The sequence below is a fragment of the Rattus norvegicus genome, chromosome 13 (assembly GCF_021556685.1).
Source record: "Rattus norvegicus strain SHRSP/BbbUtx chromosome 13, alternate assembly SHRSP_T2T, whole genome shotgun sequence".
NCBI lineage: Eukaryota > Metazoa > Chordata > Mammalia > Rodentia > Muridae > Rattus > Rattus norvegicus.
This window is the reverse complement of record NC_141546.1, coordinates 53,483,911-53,505,117: the sequence shown is the minus strand read 5'-3', so window position 1 is coordinate 53,505,117 and position 21,207 is coordinate 53,483,911. Positions and strand designations below refer to the sequence as shown.

At 40.6% G+C, this 21,207-nt stretch overlaps 1 protein-coding gene across 2 annotated transcripts in view; it reads left to right on the top strand.

Annotated features, from left to right (window-relative positions):
* The window catches only part of Crb1 (crumbs cell polarity complex component 1), a 181,398-nt gene that overhangs the window by 47,728 nt on the left and 112,463 nt on the right, over positions 1–21,207 (top strand). For both annotated transcript variants that reach the window (XM_087580807.1, NM_001107182.1), the window contains 2 exon segments: positions 5,111–5,250; positions 12,818–13,000. In XM_087580807.1, coding sequence (XP_087436933.1) covers positions 5,111–5,250; positions 12,818–13,000 — 323 coding nt within the window.

Genomic DNA, 21,207 nt, shown 5'->3' with positions numbered 1-21,207 from the left:
GAACTCCAAGCTCTCATAGCCCTTATTCAAGTCATGAATCGCATTATGTTCTAAGTAATGAAAAGTTACAGCATTCCAATTTTACTTAAAAATATTGTTTGGTTGACATCTGTCCTGAGTGAAGGTTTTCCAAGGCATTTTATAATGGGTGAGAACTATATATCTCATTTAAAAACCCATGTAATAAACCTGTTATAGATAAGGAAGATGGAAAAGCAATGGTATCAATTGTTTAAATTGTGAACGCAATGTTTATATTTATGAAAATAAGCAAATCAATCAAGTGGAAAAATAAATCCTTCAGACGCTGTTTGTAAACGGTGCTCTAAGAGCAGTAGTTGGTATACCTTGGATTTTAGCTGTTTGGGGAATTGGGTGAATATATTTGACAAAGCATAATATCAGCAAGTATAATTCAATCCTGATCCAAATGAGCGTTTCTCATTGGTTTTCAGGGAAACTACACTATAACTTCATGTGATAAATATAATGAATTTCTATAGGGGTAGCCAAGTTCACATCAAGTAATATATCCCTGTAAAAAACGTTCTCATATTTGCTTAGGCTGTGAATATTGCATGAGGAAGTGCAGGGCAGTGTTTAATGGCATTGAACTAAGAGTCCCCTCATTTGATAGTTTCTCAGCGTGAAGCATGCTGACTATTACTGTTCTAAATTTGTAATATGCTCTGTTCCTCCTCTGTGACAAGGAAGCTGTATTAAACAGATGTTAAATGCTTCCGGAGTTCACATCATTAATTTCTTGCAAAAGTAGAAATAAAATCACTTTTCCTCTATTTAATAAATCAGATATGGGGCTAAGGATTAAGTCCAGTGATAGAGTACATGCCTAGTGTGCATAAGGCCATGAGTTCAATTCCCAATAGTGCACGCACACACACATGCACACGCGTGCACACACACCCACACACACACACACAGATAGTCATAACTCACTTCAAATCTAATTTCAAAACGACTGAAACTCACAGAGTTTAATAAAGCATGTGTGCTTCAGATGTATCTGCAAGTCATTTAATAAGATATTATTTTTAAAGAGTAGTGAAGTTGCACGTTTCTTTTTAAAACTATGAAATGCTATTTTAAATAACACCCCATGATTTTTTTTTACACTTATAAAGAACAACATTTAATTGGGCCTGGCTGACAGGTTCAGGAGTTCAGTCCATTTTCATCAAGATGGAGCATGGCAGAGTCCAGGCAGGCACAGCGCAGGAGCTGAGTTCTACATCTTTATCTGACTCCCATGTGGCTAGTAGGAGGGTCTCATTGCCCACCTCCATAGTGACACACTTCCTCCAACAAGGCCCTGCCTCCTTATTAGGTGTACCACTCCCTGAGCCAAGTGTATTCAAACCACCACAAATACCTTGGCCACATAGCTAGGCTCTTCTTTGACTAGCTGGTAACTAAAATAACCCATTTATTTTAACCTACATTCTGTCATGTGATTGGGTACCATGTGTCCATCTCCTTAAATCTTCCTAGGTGGGGCTTTGTGTGCCTGGCTCTATCCCAGAATTCTTTTTGCCTGCTGAATGGTCCACCTCCTATTCCTTGCCTAAGTCATAGGCCATAGACTTTTTAATTGACAGGCAATGCATCCATACAATATACAAAATATATTCTTGACACCCCATGATTTTATCTTACTTTTCGTACCACTCAAATAATGCACCTGTGCTGGGAGTCTACACTCCTGGGGACAGCTAACCAGACACCACAGATAGAAGGGTTGGAATGGCTGAAACTTCCCAGGGAATGAAACCCCTCTGTAGCACGTACAGTTCTCTCTAGAGAACACAAGGGTTTCACAGCAGATAACACAAGGGTTTGATGGGAAGGCAAATGGGGTGGAAACTTGTGCCCTTTCATTCTCTACTCTTAAAGGTGTCCTGACTTACTTCTTCATTTTACTGTTATATCTCCTAATACCTAATTGGGGAGAGGATTGACCATTATGGTTTGAGTTTATTTTTGTACAATAAAAATTAACATCTTTCCTATAATTCGTGTGAGAAAATTGATGTTTGCACACCAAAGGAGTTTTTAAATAAAATTTCTAATTCTGTGGACTTAGATGTACTCCTTTAATATAGGACGTCTCTCTAATGTCCCACATAGAGTAGATTTTAAATATTTTAATCATTATTATTTATGAACATGAACATATGTGGTGTGTGTGTGTGTGTGTGTGTGTGTGTGTGTGTGTGATGGTGGGTGCACGCGCTCATGTGCGTGCATGTATGTAGGTTTGGAGATTAAATTTATGTCTCCAGGCTTGCACAGCAAGTGACTTCATATGCTTAACCATCTTTCTAGTCCAGTTTTTAGTATTTTTAATTAAGCAAAACCATGAGCAGATTTTTTGAACTAATTGAGATATAAAAACATTGTCCATGCAACATCTGCCATTTCCAGATCCTTCAGCAGACCAATATCAGTGCTTTGTGCTAAATATACACAGGCATGGGGAATGGGGTATAAGCATCCCCTCAAGATACCCTTTCTGTCTCACATAAGTTTGCAGGTCCACTTTTAATTTTTACAACACTAAATCCTTCAGGAGAACGATATCACCTCAATTAAGAGCCACCTTAAACCCAAATCTACCACCAGGATTTGTGACTTAAGAATTATGTATTTTTAGAGAAATCAAAATAACTGTTCCCTCAGCCACTTCTGAAACCTGGGGAAACCCTGATTTGGAAAGATAAGAGTTGTCCATGTCACCAGCAAACATTCTGGGGCCAGGCTCCCTGACCTCCAAAGAAGGGTAGCACCAGGAGTTCTAGTTGGTCTGCTATGGTGGTGGTGGTGGGGCATATTTCTGCCTCACAATAGCTTGTGTGAGCCTCCACCCCCTGTCATATTTTAGGATTTTTTTAGCCAATGAGATTGCAGCACACACACCAGCCTCAGCCTGAGGCCTGAGCCTTGTCTCTGATGTCACAATCTGACCTGTAGCCATTAAGGTGGCCACAGCCACTCACAGACCAGATGGCAAGGTCAAGAGGACCCCAGTAAGATGTGGAAGAGAACTGACTGATTAAAACTGCTGTTAAAAAAAAGCAGAGCCACCTTATATAAAAACCCAACAATTCTTCCCCAGCGGATTGATTTGTGACACTGAAATAAATTTAGTCAATGAAACCCCTCTCCCACTACCACCCCAGGGGTAAGGAGACCCCGTGTTGATGGTGGTGTCCTTATATTAGTCAGTGGCAGAGCAAATGACAGTCCTTTGTTCATCCCAGTTTAAGCCCTGGCTTTGTGACCAACGCTATCTAATGCTTAGGACTCATAAAAATCAAATCAACCTAGGCAGCACAGTGTGGGAAGAGAAAGAGAGTCCTGTGGACAGGACTGCTACACTACCCAGAACCTACATTCCTTTGCAGCAGTGATCAGGGGTCTGGGATATTGTCTGAGGCTCATCTTACCACTAGAGAACAAGGAAATGTCTCTGGTTGGGACAGCTGCCAGGCACCACGTGAATGTCCAGGGGCTGTACACAACTGGCCCCGCCCCTCACTGGATGCAGCTCTTTGGAGAGCTAGCACCATCTCTCACAAGCTGCAGGACTCTGGCTAGTGGGCCCTGCACTTTACCTGAGCAACACAGTAGAGTTGCTTCTGGAGGCAGGAGTGCAGTTGAGTCAGCCCTTATGGGTGTGAGAGCAGGAGAACTGACTTCCTCTCCATTTCTCAACACCCTGCAGTAGCCAGGGAGAGCTGACTCTGGGTCACGAGCGCAGGAGAACTAGACCTCTCCCCTCATCGGCTGTAACACTCAGAAGAGCAGGCCTTGCACTTCCCCTGTGAAGTAGAGTGGAGCTGGCTCTTAGATGCATGGCTACTGGCGCTCCCAAGGGCTTGAGAGGAGAAGAGCGGACCCTGCCACCTGCCTATAGTAGCATTGGGTGGCCTAGAGAGCAGTACAGGAGAGCTCACCTTGGTGTTGCCAGTAAAGGAGATCCAGAGGTTTGACCAGCTCAGCGACTACCCAGGCCCAGATTCAGGGCTCTGAGTTGGCTCACCCCAAACTCTATATCATCTATGAATGGTTGGGATGCAAAGGCCAGTCCTGCTATTTCAAAGCTGCAGGATAGATCTCCATGACACAGGGCAACAACACGATAACCAGGAGGAGTCCCAGTGAGGTTCCAATATTGATGGTGTCACAGAAGCCAGAGATCTGGAACCAGACCAGTGACTCATTGCAATGAATATTTGCAAATGAAGATATGTAGTTAGAGGGATACACTGTGGGACACACTATGACCTACTACAGCTTCCACAATATTATGTTTTCTATGCTTTGGTTGTTGTTGTTGGTGGTGGTGGTGGTGGTGGTGGTGATGATGATAATGATGGTGATGATGATGGTGTGTGTGTGTGTGTGTGTGTGTGTGTGTGTGTGTATGTGTGTGTGTGTGTGTATGCATGTGTGTGTGTTATTTTGGGGAGGATAGGCAGATATGAGGGGACAGAGAGATGAGCATGACTGGGGTGCACTATGTAAAATTAAAAAAGAATTAATAAAAGGTTAAAAAAAGAAATAGAAAGACTAAACTATTCTATTCAGGTAATCAGAAAACACCATAATCATATTACACTTAATTATGAGTGCTTCTATTTGGTAAAAAATAATTTAACTTTTATAAAGATTTTATTTGGTACAAATTATTACCTACTAACTTCAATAATATTGATAATTTTATTTACTATACCATTTAACAGTAACCATACCCTGATATACAGGTTATGGTATTTCTATTCTTTTATACATATTTAATTATCACAATAATCTTATGATCTAAGTATCATAGTCTTATTTATGCCTGAAAAACACCAGCTTCCAAATAGTGTTGCATGAATCTTACTGTCACTTTTAAGTCAATAATGATAAGGTTTTGATGAGGAAACACATAACCATGTAGGTCTACAGAGATGACTCCATGTTGCTTTTGAGGTAAGTATAAATGCTACACCATTTGTGTCAGGCTGATAGATAAACAGAGACAGAAAAAAGAGGGTTGATTTCAAGATGACAGAGAGTTGACATGAAAATTTCATTTGCTCTCTAGTTACCACTGTGACTGCACGGGTAGTGGATTCAGAGGGATCCACTGTGAGTCCTTGATTCCTCTTTGTTGGTCAAAGCCTTGTCACAATGATGCGACATGTGAAGACACTGTTGACAGCTATATTTGTCACTGCTGGCCTGGTAAGTGACAAATACTTTATCAGGTTTTTTTGCTGATTTTTTTTTCATTTTTACTTACACTAGAAACAAATTGCTCACAGAAAGTAAACATTATTGTCATTAAAGGTACTAAACCAGCACCTTCTCCAGTTTTCCTCATTGAGTTGCACTCATCATTATCCACACAGTATTGATATTAGACTATGCATTGTTGTAAGACCGGCAACCACAGGACCAATAATGACTAGAAACCTCTAGGTTCAGAATTAGGACAGTGGAAACCTGAATTCCACATTGTTTTCCTGAAGAAACATTCACTGAGATTGCTTTCATCTACCCATTCTCCTAGGCACCAGAAATATATAAAAGCAATGCGTTAACCTTTTCAGAGTTTGTCCTGTGATTCATGAAGTTAGCCCAGCTCATAATTATGCTGCCCAGACAATGTATTGAATGCTTCCCCCAATAATAAAGAATTGACAACGGACATTCTTATAAGATCAACAAGAATATATGTTAAACACATAAAACTATAGTGAAACTAACATATACTTAAAGAGTAAAGATGTTACAAGAACCATCAGAAAGCAGTTGGTAGCACTTGAGATATATTATTGGTAAGTAGAAAATGTTTTATTAATTCTGGATAACAACTTGATATATTTATTAATTTAATTTTTCCCTCTCTTATTTTTAATCCACTGAAAAAAATGAAAACTTATGAATACTTTATATTGTATCATATAGACTAACTGCTTATCTATCTTTGTTTCCACTGATTTTTTTTTTCTTGTCAGAAAAAAAAAGTTAACCCTGTATTGGAACACGAGATGAACCAATCCAGTTCAAAATACCTTCTGGTTAAGAAATGTTTATTGTCTAGGGAATTCTGACTGACAGTTTTGATCAAGGTACAAAAAGAAGTTTTGAATTCCCTGGTTTGCAAATGTCAGTATGCTATGTTTTCTGTTTCAGAAAATGATTAGGAGATACCTGTTGTCCTCTAGTCATCATTATGCTATCAAATACTGGTTTAATAAAAACTATACTATCCTGTATTCTCATCACAGGAAATTCAGTGTGTTTGACACATTTGAAAGTATCTGGGAGTCAAAGGTGCATATCTAATTCTGACAGGAATACAGTGTGGTAAAATTCAAGTTGGGTGCATTAGGAAGTTATCATGAAATTATATTAAAGAAAATATTACTGTCTAGAAAATATGACTGAGTCTGGCTCAGGGACTTTGGACAAGTAACAAAGCTACTCTTCAGAGTGATATTTCACTCATAAAAAAAAGATGTTGACAATAATGTTCACCCCCTTGAGGTGTTTTAGAAAAAAATTCTAGTAATGAAATATAAGGATCTTAGGTCCGCTTAGAACATAGAAGTAACTCAATAAATACTAACTATTTAATAAAATTAGGTTGATCTTTCTATGCTCTATAATTAGCACCAAGCAGCAGGTGATGTATTTTAGGAAGGAAGTGAGGGAGGGAAGGAGAATGGAAAGAAGCAAGAAATGTGGTAGGTACACATAGAACTTGCCTTGACTGACCTGTTCATTTACAGAGAGTTCTCTTACAGTTTAGTGTAAGCTAGTTGAGTGAAATAAAACTAAAGATGCAAGAGATTTTTAAACAGTACTGAGTAACTTGTCAAAACTAAGACAACAGTGGTGGGGGCATGGATGAGTAGATGAGCCATTGTTATGGCTTGAATATAAAGTGTCTTCCACAGCACAAAATCAGGGAACCATTTCGGGGGCGGGGCCCAGCTGGCAGAAGTAGGGCACTAGAAGTAGTACTTTAAAGATTGTTTCTATCATTTGGTCCTTACCACTACATGTTTCTGCCACCTGTGACTGAGCCATTTCTCCCATGCCTTCCCTATTGCGATGCACTCCAGGACCCAAAACTATTTGCTCTTCTGTTATGATATGTTTTAATCACATCTATGAAAAAAACAATTAAGTGGGTCACGTAAGAGGTAAAGAACATGGATATATTCAACACTATTCAGAATCTGGGTTTCTATCTGAGACCACCGTGTGGCTGTTGGGTTACCCTAGATAGAAAAGAATGGCTTTGTACCTTCTGCTTATTGTTGAATATAATGAGATTCAATGCTACAAACCACTTTAGAAGTAAGAAGAAAAATATTTCTGACTGTAAAAATAGTCCTTAAAAAAAAATTGGCAAGAATCACTACGACATTTGTCTAAAGCCCTTATTTCTAAAGCAAATGATCTTGAGAAGCATCTCAAAACTTAAATGTTTATTACATATATAATTGGGTGTGAAAACAAAAACAAGAAAACAAGCAAACAAACAAAAAAAAAATCCACAAACCCAGAGGGTCTGATTCAGTATCGGGTTGTTTCTTAGTACAGAGATTTATAGAGAAACTTGTTAAAAATATTGACTGTGGTCTTGACTGAAGGAGTCTATTTATATCTGGTTAAAGAGAACAGCAACTAAAATTCCCTCCAGAGCCTCGGTGGTATGGACAGAACCGGCAAACACATAAATCAGGGCTTCCCCCCACGCTCCCGATTGAATGAGATAATGCACGAGCCGGAAAAGCAGGGAAGGATTTATTACAGTTCTAAATCTCTTCCTAACCTGGCTGGTGTGTGAGACTTGAGTCTTAGCACAAAAAGAAAATTACAAACAGCCTGTACCTCTCTCTCTCTCCTTCTCTCTCTCTCTCTCTCTCTCTCTCTCTCTCTCTCTCTCTCTCTCTCTCTCCTTTTTTTCTTCTTTTTAAATAAAGTCCACTATATCAAAATCCTGATACGTAGCAACCTACTGTGAAAACGATTGTTCTGTAGCAGTTTATAAGCATGTAAGTATGAAGTGGAAGGATTTTAAAAGCAGGCATTCTCATTGAAGACATTCAAAGGGTTCTTTGGGGAGCTCACCATAAAGAACCGTGAGTGCTTTATCTGACGTGCTTCTTAGTTCTTTTATCCAATGCTTGAGTTTCTTCTTCAGATTGTTGAGAAAGGCCCCAGGGGTTACATGAAATAAATATATTATACTATGGCACAAGGTGATTTATGCTGTGGTTATTATTTGAAATAGGATCTACTCAGGATTTTATTCGAGTTACAAAATGAGCAGTCAGATTGTGTTTTCTCGTTACTGGTTCATTAATAGTTAATTCTCTAGTTATTCACTGAGCCGGTTTTAATTCAGTTGTTGTCATTTTAACCATTAATTAGTACTATTTATGCTCACTCAGTCATTGATCGGAGGTCAACTATTTATGTATTGCTGGGTAGTGAAGTGTTGAATAAAATACACACAGTCCTGTTTATGTGGGGCTGACAATCTGTTGAAGCAGACAACTACACAGACAAATAAACACATCATTAAAAGTTGTCAAAAGAGCAATGGAAGAAGGAGGCTGAGGGAAATGACAGGAAACCAAGGCATTTTATTATGTTGCAATTCCATAAGACAGAAAAGAGTAATGTGAGGTAAAAAGTCTGCAAACTGAGGAAGAGTTGGCCAAGAAAAGGCTTGGAAGAGAATTTCCCAGGAGGGAAGAGAGCAGTTGTTGAGTCTGTGGGTAGAAAGCATCATCAGGGAGGGAGAGCATGCTGGGATGGAAAGAACTCATATTCCAAGAGAGCTTTTAGGTCATATTAAGGATCTTGAATGTTATCCGATGTGAAAATAGGAAACCATTTTTAGTGTTTTAAACTAAAAGAAGACTGTGGCTTGATTTCCAAGTTTTGCAACTTAGGACTATAAAATTTACCTTAAAAGTAAGTTTTTCAGTAAACTTAAGTTGACATTATAGACATTGCTTGGGGTGTAGGTCTGTGTCCCTTGAAATACTCCATGCATTTGTTGTACTGGCTCACAGAGTACCTGACGCTATTTCGGTGTCCACCCTGATAATGTCAGTGTCCCGATAAATTTATATTTTGGGACTCGAACTACACACAGCACAAGCAAACAAGATAATCCTCGTGATGGATAAAATATGAAAATGATAGAACACATTTTGGGGACAAAATTTATTAACCATGGTGGTAACTAGGGAAAATAAATAAACAACATATTATGAAAAACTTAAATTTGGTGATAGCAAATGTTCAATGGGTATTTAAGTGTACTTGTTGGTGGTATGACAGCAGTGATGCCACCTTGTTATCATCTGTCAACCTTGGCTACAATGACAAACATGCATAACCTAAAATACAGAAGCTCTACGTTCAGGCCTCAACTTCAAGGCTATACCTAGACACACAGTATTGCACTGTGAACCGTGTTTCAACCTGTCAGTGAGTGCTTACACATTCACACACTTTAGGACATCTAATGGTGAGATAAGAGTTAGAGATGTCATAGGAACTTAGAGTAAACAGGGAGTAAACACGGCAAGTCATAAAAGGTCACATGTAAAACAATCCATTTATATTAAATCCCCATCCACACAATAAAGTCATATTTTATAGGTGTATTGTGTAAAGACACAGAAGCAGATTGCATAGGAAAATTTCTTTTGTGATGGATATTTTAAAGTCATTTATTGTTTAAATTCTTAGTCATAATGAAATTACCTAGCTAAATCTAGGAAAGTATAGAATAATCTACTTCTGCATGCCAGTTAATAACTCTGGCCTTACTCTGACGTTTAAGGGAAATCGTGGGATTTCTATTGATGTGATGAAACAACATGACCCAGGCAACTTGGAGAGAAAAGGATTTATTTTGTTTGTACTTCCAGATCTAGTTCATCATTAAAGGCACAAATTCTAACAGGGCAGAAAACTGGAGGCAGAAACTGATGCAGAGACCATAGTGGAAAACTGCTTACTTGCTTGTTCCTTTCTCTCTAATGAATCTAACTTGCAGCAGGTTGACATAAAACTAGCCAGCACAAACTGACCCCTTGTCAGTTGTGAGTCACAAACTTGACACACAGACGTGTCACTTGCCAAGGACCAGCCTCAGCTTGGAGAGGGGTTCTAAGAGAATTGGCATTTGAGAGCAGCTAAAGAAAGAACTCAAAGTCAAATCATGTGTTACAAGCTGGCATCTTATGTTCTGCTTGAGACAGCGTTCAGGTTGCTATTTCCCTGTTCTGCTTTCTCTGGAGAGCTCCAGATAGCACTTTGATCCAGACAATTTTTTTTGCAAATCTAAAGCCTCTCTGGACTGCTCACTTCTTACAGATCAAAAGCCCAGTCTTTTATTTACATAGCAACTCAGTCTTTACTCTAGGTTCCCTTTTGATTATTCCATGAATCAACAGCTCCTTGATTCTTAGAAAGAGACAGGAAGCATAAACACAGATAATAAGATAGCTAGGTGGGATCCTGCCTTGAAATTACCATTCCTACCATGTCTGGGCCTGCGCACTAACTGCCTCTGCCCTAGGCTGACCTTGAATTTAGAAATCTGCCTATCTTGTGTCTGCCTATCTTTGCATTCTTATGACGAGGTGGCCCACAGTGCATCTGCCTCTGTTCCTTTATGTTTGTAAATCAGCTCCCTATACAATTCATAATGTATCCTTATATTTTTCATAGTTGAGAAATTATTTTCTTTCAAACTCATGTTTTCAGTGTTCTTTCCTACAGCCTGAAGGGCTGTCCTGAAGGTCATAGCATTCTCCATGTTGCTGAGACATAGTGTCCTCTCCTTCTGAACTCATGCTGTCTCTGATTATCATGGAGTCATTAACTTTGGCAGAGAGGACATTCCTCAGAGGAGGAATGTGGAAATATGTACACTATTATACAAACAAACCTTTCGCCCACAGCAACACATGGAGGCCCACACCCTGCTGGCTCTGTCCCTTACATACAGCCAAACTGGACTCCACAATCACTGTTAAGCAATCACCTTTCCTTTCTTGTTCATCCCCAAGATCACACATTGATATAAACACCAAAATATGAAACATTTTTGCAAACTTAAAAAGTCCCACAGTCTCTTTTAGAATCTAAAGTCACTCAAGTGTTGGTTCCTATAAACGTTTTTTAAAAAATTGAGTTAAATACTTTATTTCAAGAGGGAAGAATCAGTGAATGGTCACAGTCATATCAAAGCAAAACAAAACTCCGATAGTATAAATCACTCAATGTCCAGTATCTGGACACTTATGATTTTTTGGGCATCTTCAAATGGCAATCATTTCTTTGGCTCTGCCCTCTGCAAAACAAACATTATCTCCTAGGCTCTTGCTGGCTCAATTCCATGCCTGCTGCTGTCCTTGGTGGCTATCCCATAGTACTGACAACTCTAAAATGCCAGGTGTTCATGCTGCAACTGTGCTGTACTCTCACCAATGCCCTCTCCTGAGCTTTTCTTGAAGGATACCAGTCCTGAGGCATGGTGCCAAAACTCAGCTGCTCTCCATGACCCCCTTCTTCAGGCCTTCAAAACCAGGACCACTTGGGTGACTCTTACACTACCAAGTTAGGCTCCACTCATAAAGTATAACCTTGGTTGGCTCTGGAGCACAGCTTGAATGTGTTGACTCTAAGGAAATACTATCAGAAGATTTCACTTCAATAATGCTGGCCTCTTTGCTCTATTTCTCAACTCCAGCTAACCAGACACACTAACTATCCCACTAAAGCAAAAATTTTATTTCAGTTGTTCTGGTATCTTGTTAACCACAGCTGATTCTTCAGCACCAGTTTAAAACAAACAAACAAACGAAAACCCCCATAGAGTCTTAACTTAAAAATAGCAAATAGCCCTGATTGAGTCATTAAGAGACTTTCAAACTTCCCCTGAAACTTCACAAGTCAGGTTCCAATGTCTGCATTTCTTTTGACATTATCATTTTTAAAACCCCCACACAACAGCCCACCAAACTTTGAACACCCAGCAGCTTTTCAAACTCAAAGTTCCAAAGTCTTTCCATAGTCCTCCCCAAAACAAGGTGGGAAGACCTATACTGGTGCCAATTTCTATCTTACTCTAACTTTTAAGGGTACCTTAGGGTTTCTGATGCTGTGCTAAAATATGGTGACCAAAGCAACTTGGGAAGGAAAGGGTTTGTTTGGCTTTTACTGCCATATCCAGTCCACCATTGAAGAAAGCCGGGTCAGGAATGCAAAGAAAGCAGGAGCCTGGAGGCAGGAGCTAATGTAGAGGTCTTGGAGAAATACTGCTTACTGGTTTGCTTTTTCCTCTGTGATGACTCAGACGGGGACTTGGAGTTGGCTATGTAGATACTGCTGCCTTTTCAGATATTCTCTTTAAAAGTTTCATTTAAAAACTGATAAACTGAAGTTAATGGGTTTCCACTTTATGCAGTGTTCAGATTAAATCTTATCTACCTTGAAATTCCACTTTATTTCAAGCGTTACTGATTAAACCTTTCCAAAATATTGATCCAAATCATACATCTTTTAGAATTTATTACGTATCCCTTATCCATTGCTACTAGAATCTGTTTCCAGGTAGCAGTCTCTTACCGGCTTCTCCTGCTAGTTCTTTGAGGGTGGGCAACCTTGCTAATTGGCACCAGCTCGGTGGTGAGCCTCTTTTAAGACATGTGCCTGGCATTCCAGAGCTTTGTCTCAGCAGCTCCTCTGAACTTTTATCCTGCAGGATACACAGGTGCTCTGTGTGAGACGGACATAAATGAATGCAGTAGCAACCCCTGCCAATTTGGGGGGGAATGTGCCGAGCTGTCCTCACAGGATCTATATGGAAACACCGCTGGCCTGCCTTCCTCCTTCAGCTACCTTGGAGCCTCGGGCTATGTTTGTATCTGTCTGCCTGGATTCACAGGTGAGGTGAATGAAATGGGAAACGACGCCCTCTCTTTTATAGCAGAGAATGGATAATTAGAAGTAAAACCTGTGCTGTGTAAACTCTGGTGCCATGGCACAAAGGGTCCCCCTTGTGGGCATGAGAAATAACTTGGATCGCATGTAACTCCTTAGCTCATAAGGAAAATGTAAAGAACGGGGATCAAAATGGAAAAAAAACGGGACACATTTTATTGAGAACTGCTGTCCACCTTGAAGTCTTCAGTAAATGCTATCAGTAATTTCGTGTGACCAAATTTGAGAGTGTTCAGTCTTATGGTTTATTCATATTTGCTAGCAATGTGGTTATAGTTACGAATATGTGCGTGGACGATTATCTAGTTTCAAATAATCTTGCTAAACTGTTCTGCGGCCAAAGTCAATTTAAAACATCAAATTTCAGTGGCTTCTCTTCCTCTTGAGGCCCCTTCTCTAAACCGGAAGGTCTCTCTGTTGTTTGTAGTTTTAAATGTCACTGTCTTTGCCTGGGGTTTGCCGAACTACCGGCCCCTCCCAGATTTCTTTTGTTTTACCCACCTTTGTTCCAGAGGGGGCGTTGACTATGCTACAGGCTCCCACCTGAGACCATTGAATCCTCTGATAAAAGACACATACACAATTAATCTTTTTACAATTTGTCTTCTTGGCACAATTGCTGGGTGCAGATATCGCCCACCTGGAAAAGCATGGCTTTATCAATACATTATCTCTGTCTCTCCGCCCGACCTAAAATTAGTGGCAGGTCCCACCTGGACCCTGTCAAACATCTTTGGCCTCCGGTCTGTAGCAGAGGCAACAGGCCCCAGCTCCCACAGAGACCTCATACCATACGGTTGCCTTGTTTTCCCAAGGATGGTAGAAAGTCCTTTTCCTTCCTTGCATTTGCCTTTTCCACCTAGTACTGGGAAGTCCCCGCCTGTACCTTCCGCAATTGCCCTCCCCCACTCCCACCTTTACTGACAAGTCAAGAAACAATTGGGGAACAGGACGTTAGTATCAGAACCCCCCTTACATCCCTGCATGTCTATTTTCCACTGAGAAGAGGCATTTGTATCTAGTGCGCACTCTGAAACATCCAGAACTTTTTTTTTTTTTTTTTTTTTGGTTCTTTTTTTTTTTCGGAGCTGGGACTGAACCCAGGGCCTTGCGCTTCCTAGGTAAGCGCTCTACCACTGAGCTAAATCCCCAACCCCTCCAGAACTTTTGAAACAGCCCCTCAAACTGTTTAATTTACCCACAACTGCTAGATACCAAAGAGAATCACAACTTAGTCTTCTACCCCATCTTTTTCTCCATAGATTAAACATGTACTTCAGGAAATACTCTAGCTGTGGCTGAGAATGTCTAGGAGTCTTTGTCTAGTTGTCGTAGAAGCTTTGTCTCGGGGCAGCATCAGGATAAAACATATAATCTCTGGCGGGATTCTAACATGTGCTTTTGTTCTGCCACAAAACATGGGTGAACCTGCAAAAGACCACCAAGGAGCCGTTTCCGACGTAGTCACACATTAGGGTCTCTTTATGACGAAAGACTCCAGTTTGGGCTTACTCCACTGGGCTGCCCACAGGACAGTTTGGTGAAGCAGCAAACTGAACAAGGTTTTAAAGGAAATGGAAGTAATGAGGAGAGAAGGGTACAGCCTGCAAGTATGTGACTGAATGTCTGTTGTAAGCCGACAGGGGGTGCTCTGAAGCGAGACCACGTACAATCACAAAGGGTCTGATAGTCCATCTGAAACAAGCAGACTAATCTGCTTAACTGCTGCTAGGAAGTATCTAGGGAGTGACTCTGCCCAAGGACAAGCTCTGGGGTCCTTCAGGGTACGTGGGTACAGCTTGGATTCAACTACGGGCCAAGATCTCAGTCTTGCTCCCCCCCCCCCTGCCCCGTCCCTCTCTTCTTGTTCTTTTAAGCTAGAGGCCATTTTCAAGATGGAATAAACTTGGCCTGTCACTCTTCCTGTAAGTTTTAAATTAATCTTGCACTGTGTCTTATTTTCTAATCATGTTGACTTGTAGAAATCAATGTGCGCTGTGAACACATAGGTTTGTCTGTGATATGTTCGTGTAGGTACCTCACCCTTAAGAGTATTTCATGACCCCATTTCTATTTCATACCTATCTCCTTTTTTCATTCGCCGTTATTTGATTTGGGTACGCGGCTGCGTTTTATACAGCTACTTTGCACTTTTTCTGGGAACAAAGTGGAGATTATATTCCAGTATCCCCAGATATTAAGTTTGGGATTAGGCAAAGGGGATTCAATCAAAGTGAGAAGCCATTGTTGTTGTGGCCTTGCCAGAAAACAACATGAAATCACGGCTGTTTAACAAGAGATAGAGTGTTCCAGAAATGTCAGAATTGAGGAAAAGCTGAAAAGAATGACTCAGTGAATTCAAACACCTGGCTATGGCTTAATTTAATGAATTAGTATTTTTGATTATGTGGAATTCCAAAATTGTGTTCCCATCATGAACCTTCAGCCAGTGGTGATTGAATGATAAAGTTGTCACGCTCTTCCACAGCCCCCCCCCCCAGGAACCCCTTTGTACTTCCGCCAGCGATGTGTAAGCGATTGGTTTCTTCGAATCTCACTAGTCTTGGCACTCTGTGTTGTTGAGTGAGGTTTTCCACGTACATCCACTAGGTCTCGTTGAATGTGCTACCCACGTATTCTCTACCTTCACCAATTTTCTGTCTGGACAGCTTCCCGTTCACTTAGAAAAGGGACTTGAAAACCCTGCCTAGGATGTCAGCCTTGTTTCTTCTTTCTGCTCTGTCTGTCGTGTTCTGTTCTATGCATTTTCGAGGCTCTGTTGTTTGCTGCCCCTTTTTATAGCTATTGTGTTCCCCAGGGGTTGGTCCCTCTGCCATTACGCAATATCCCTGTCTCTGTATGAATTTACTCTGACATCTACTTTATGTAATGTTACTGTAACCGCTCTGGGATTTTACAAGTTAGGTTCCCATGTCCTATCTTTCCCTGCTCTTCTGTTCTCCACCTTCCCGTGCTGCTGAATTTGTGGTTCCTTGTAAATAGCACATTAAACGCCATATTACTGAGCTGGCTTTAAGATTTTATTCCATTAATCTCTGTCTTGTGTGGTTAGTACATTTAGATAATTTTGCTTTTTAGCATATTACAGATAATCCATTCTTTGTTTCCTGTTTGATATTTTTACTCAGGACTTCCTGTGAGTTACTTGACTCATTTGTGAGATTCTATCCTGATTTTATTTATCATGTGTTGAATAAATTTCACATTATTTTGTGCTTATCTTACCAATCTCCCACGGCTCTGAGGTGAAGTATATAAAGTTGACATCTACTTAGGCCTCACTTTAGGGTATCATTGTTCTGAGGAGCAGATGACGCTGCAGTTCTTATTTTAATGATTAACGTGATTTTTGAAAAATGATATTGCCTATACTTTGCTCTCTAATTTTTTTCTTTCATCCTATAGTCTCAACTTTTTTCTTTGTTCATTTTCTTTCTGCTCATTAAAGAGCTTCTAGTTTTAAGGGCGACTCAGGGTTAGCAATGACTTATTTTTCTTGCTTGAGAAAGAACTTATTGTCCACTCATCCTGGAATGAGAGTTTTGCTAAATATAGAACTTGTTTATGGCAGTTAATTTTACTTAGAACTGTATGCTACATTCCTTTGTACTCCACAGTTTCCTTTTAATATCTCACTTTTTTGTTTATTCTTTGAGAATATTTTACATGTATATGATGTATTTTGATCATATTCATCCTCCCTTTCCAATTCTTCTTGGAGCCCTCTCCCCACATGTCCCAGCTGATTTTAGGCCCTGCCCCTCTTAAATCCATGAGTAAATTAACGCTGCCTATATGCACATTGGTATGAAGTTATCGACCTGAGCATCGTTATTCAACCCGAGGCCATGCTCCTAAGGAAAACTGACTCTCTCCACTCGCCACCATAGGTTATCAATAGCTCTACAGCAAGGGATCGGGGCTCACAAACTCCTCTCCCACCAGTGCTGCACTGTTGACTGGCTTGATGATCTGCAAAGTCCTGTTCAGGCAACCTGTGCATTCATGAGTGACACAATCTTTTCTTATCCAGAAAACGGAGCTTCACCCTAGTCCACCTCTGAATCATAATCTCTTTGCCTCCTCATTCATGATCTGCCCAGAGTCTTGAGGAAAGAGTGAGTGAAATGTATGTCTCATTTGACTCAGCGGACTCCAGTGAAGCTTACCGGTTACACTTTGATCACTTGTGAATCTCTGTATTCACTACCCTCCACCACAGAGTGAAGATTTTCAGATGAGGATCAATAGCCTTGCTATTGCATAACTATAGTGTAGAGAGATACATATTTTCAAGACAGTTTGTTGTTTGTATGCATTTAGCAAAATGACAGTAGTAGGCTCACCCCCTGGAGCCTATAAGTTCCCCAATTCTTGTCCAGACATACAGTCCCAAACATGATTTTCCTTCAACGAATAGGCCTTAAATCTTAAATCAATTGGTTTAAGATTGATTACTTTATCACATCCCCACCATTATTGTACCCATTGCCTTATCTTGCCAGGCTGTTCAACATAGCTTACAAAGTTTGCATCTAGGGAAGATTGCTGATGACTATTCTCTCTCAGCAGCCCACATAGTTCCTTCCTGAACTATGAAAGCAAGCCAAAGGGCAGAAACTTCCACACCAGTACCGGCTTTATTCTACATGTCTTATGACCAAAGTGTGTGGAATCTTCTATTGCTAAGAAAGGTGGAACTAGAGACTCAACAACACTGAGGAACAGGCAACTTATGCAAACTACCTGAGACCCTGGTGAGGTTCTGGCCTAGAGCCATGTCTGAGTCCTTAGACTTGCTGCAGCTAGGATCTTTGTTGATGTCTGTGGCCCGGGTTACCACCAAAGTCTAAGTAGATGTCCACGGTCTGGGCTGCCATCAAAGACCACATGGACATCTGAGGGTGCTACATGCTGATCTGAGTGGCTTCTGCTGCTACCCAAAGCCACTGGGACATTCAAGCCCAGTCTGTTGTCAGGAACCATGTCTGGGTCTGTGGTCAGTCCTATTGCAGTTGATGTCCCAGGCCACCTGAGACACTGTGCTGAGCTGGTCCTGTCCCTCATCTGGGCATCACCATAGAGCTGACCCTGGTGGCATGTGGGGGGACTGAGTTGGCCCCGAAGGTACAACAGCAAAAGAGCTAATCCTGCCCCTTGCTGGCTAGGGTATTGAGTGAGCTAGCCTGGACAGGGTATTGAGCTCACCGTGATGGTATGGGCACAGAAAAGCTGGCAGGCTAATCGAATCAGCTACCACATAGGCTCAGATCCAGGGCTTTGAGTTGCTCCACCTCAATCTCTATTCTATGTGAACCGCTAGAGCACACGAAAGGCTGGCCCTGCAGATCCAAACTTCAGGACTCATTTCAATGAACATTTGCAAGATGTGTGGAGAAAGGATATACTATGTGACACACTACAGTTTCCACGATGAGATTTTTAAAAATTATTATTCCATCTTAATTCATATTCCTTTTTGGGGAGCCTGGGTTGCAAGGGTGGGGAGCGGATACAAAGGGACAGGAAGATGAGTGGGATCAGAGTGCATGAAGTGAAATTCGCAAAGAATCAATTATAAAAAGAGAATTTAAATGGAACTACCAAACACAGGGAATTAATGCTCCTTCTAGAAGCCAATTAAAAACCAATGCCAGGCATGGGATGCCTCCTCTTAAGTTATTTGTGAGGATTGTCTCAGAAACTCTCCCCAATATAAGCTATTGTCATTGGTCTTTTTTGATAATAAAGAGACACCCTCTGCCATGGAGGTGGTGTGGTCCTTTTCTTCATCTTTTGTTTGTTGTTTGTTTTGTCTTATCTTTCCTCTCCCTTTAGTTTTCAGAAGTTAATTTATAATGTACCTTCACGTTCCTGGATTTGAGTTTGTCCTACCAGTGATGTACTCACTATGCCAACAAGCTTTTTGTTGCTGTGATACCCTGCTGTGATGAATCTGTTCCGTAAGAAGGCTTACTTTGCTGTGTAGTTTTAAGTCTGTGATGCCTTGATGCCGTCGTTTTTGGTATGTAATGAAGGGAGACATTAAGGTGGGCAGTGCGTGGCACAGGAGGTTACCTTATTTTGTGGCAGCAAAAAATAAGAAAGAAAGGGAGGAGGAGAGGCTGGGATCCTGGTTCAAAGCAGAGCACAAAATTTGGCCTCTCTAAGCTCTAGCCTCTAAGATTTCTCCACATCCCAAGGGGCCACAGAGCAGTGACTAGGTTTCCCACATGCAGGCCTTTGTACATGAATGCTCACCCAAACCGTAGCATTCAACATTTCAAATCTCTGGGGTTTGGGTTTTTGCCAGAGTTTTGAGAATTTTAGGCATTTTTCATGGAATAGTCGATTAACTCCACATGCTTTTCCTACTCCTAGAACAATAATCATATACATTGTATGTCTTTTGCTGTTTTTATAAAAGTTTCAAAATTCCCTCCCTGACCTTACTGTTGTTGCTTCATTGCTCAGACTTGGCAAATTTTATTGTTCTGTCCTCACACTAACTCCCCTTTCATCTCTTTTTTATTAATCTATCCAAAGAATTTTTCTTCCACTGTACTTTGTAACTATACAATTTCCACTTATATGTGCCCTATTTCTAAAAGTCAGCATTTTTCTTGTTCGTTTTATACTGCTGAACTCCCCTGTAGTCTCTGCTAAAGGTCCTTGACTGGCTAGTATTTGTTTCTTCATTGGTGAGGTTAAAGTGTGTGTGTGTTTGTGTGTGTGTGTGTGTGTGTGTGTGTGTGTGTGTGTGTTTACAGTATACAAATCATAAAATACTGGGTTTCCATACAGCTTTCTCAAAGGTACTTAATGTTATATTTTCTTCTCTGTTTCTCACCAAGTGAGACGAGCTTCCTCATGCCACGTAATGTGGAACACATCTCTTCATAGAGGTAGGAAGTCTCAGAATTTGTTAAGGTAGTAAAGAAGATATCTGTCTGTTAGTGAGACTCCCCTATCCTACCACAAATATTCTAGATCCAGGAGTCCAAGGAAAAGAGAATTGTGCCACAGCACTGGCTTGGCACCTGATGGTCCCCAATGGTTAGAAAGTGTTTCTTCATTGGTCGGACTGGAGTTAAAGATCCATGGGAATAAAGAGCTTCTGTGGCTGGGAAAGTGTTGTGAGAGGCTTCTCCTTACCACCGAAAGACAGAGAACATGGAACTGTAGCCTAGTCCTTTTTGCTTATGTCTTCTAGGCTGAGGGGTCTGATCGAGGTGAGAGCACTCCATGATTTGTTGAGGTAGAAAAAAGGCAATCAAGTAATACAGATGTATTCATGCTCATGATACTAGACAGAATTTAATGGAAATTATAGGAATCTAAATGACTGAATAAATTTGTATTTTATGCAAGTGCATGTACTGGGTATGAAAACTGAAAGAGGTTCTGATGACCTGTGTTTTGTCCTTGAACTATCCTCTCCGACATGAATTTAAGACCCTTGACTTATATTTTAAGTGTGAGTGCTTCATTTTGGTTCCTCAAAATATGAATAGCTTTAAGAAGTTTCCAAACCATTTCATAATGAAGTCCCACTTTAACTCTAACTGTGTCTCTTCAACTCCAATTAGTGTCTATTCCACCTACAAACAATGCTGGCATCTCTGTAAAACTACCTTGTCACTTCTGGGGCTGCTTCACCCATCTGCTCTCTGTGTGGAAAGACTGAGTTGGGCAGCAGGGGATCCTGAATGTCCTGGCTTCAAACCTATAAGCAAGGTTCTTCACAAAACACCCGATGAGAGCCACCTGGCATAGCAGCTACACACAGAGCACCGGTTCTCAGGTTCAACTGCTTTAAGCAGTTGCTAAAACTGTATTCATTTTTTTCCCTAAAAAAAGTAAAGCCTGTGCCATGTAAAAATTAATTTGTTTTTCAACCTAAGTCCAACTAAAACAGCCACACAGGAACCAACATCATCCAGAGCTTCACATACCGTGAAACAATGAAGCTTATGACCTAATCAGTATCTCCTGATGAAGTGAAATTCCCAATAGAATTTGTTCCTTAGGCTCATTGTTCTTAGAAATATATTTTTTCTTAAAATTAAAACTTTAGAATATAGACTGTAAGTAACTTGAATAGACATTTTTTTTGAGGCAAGTCTTCAC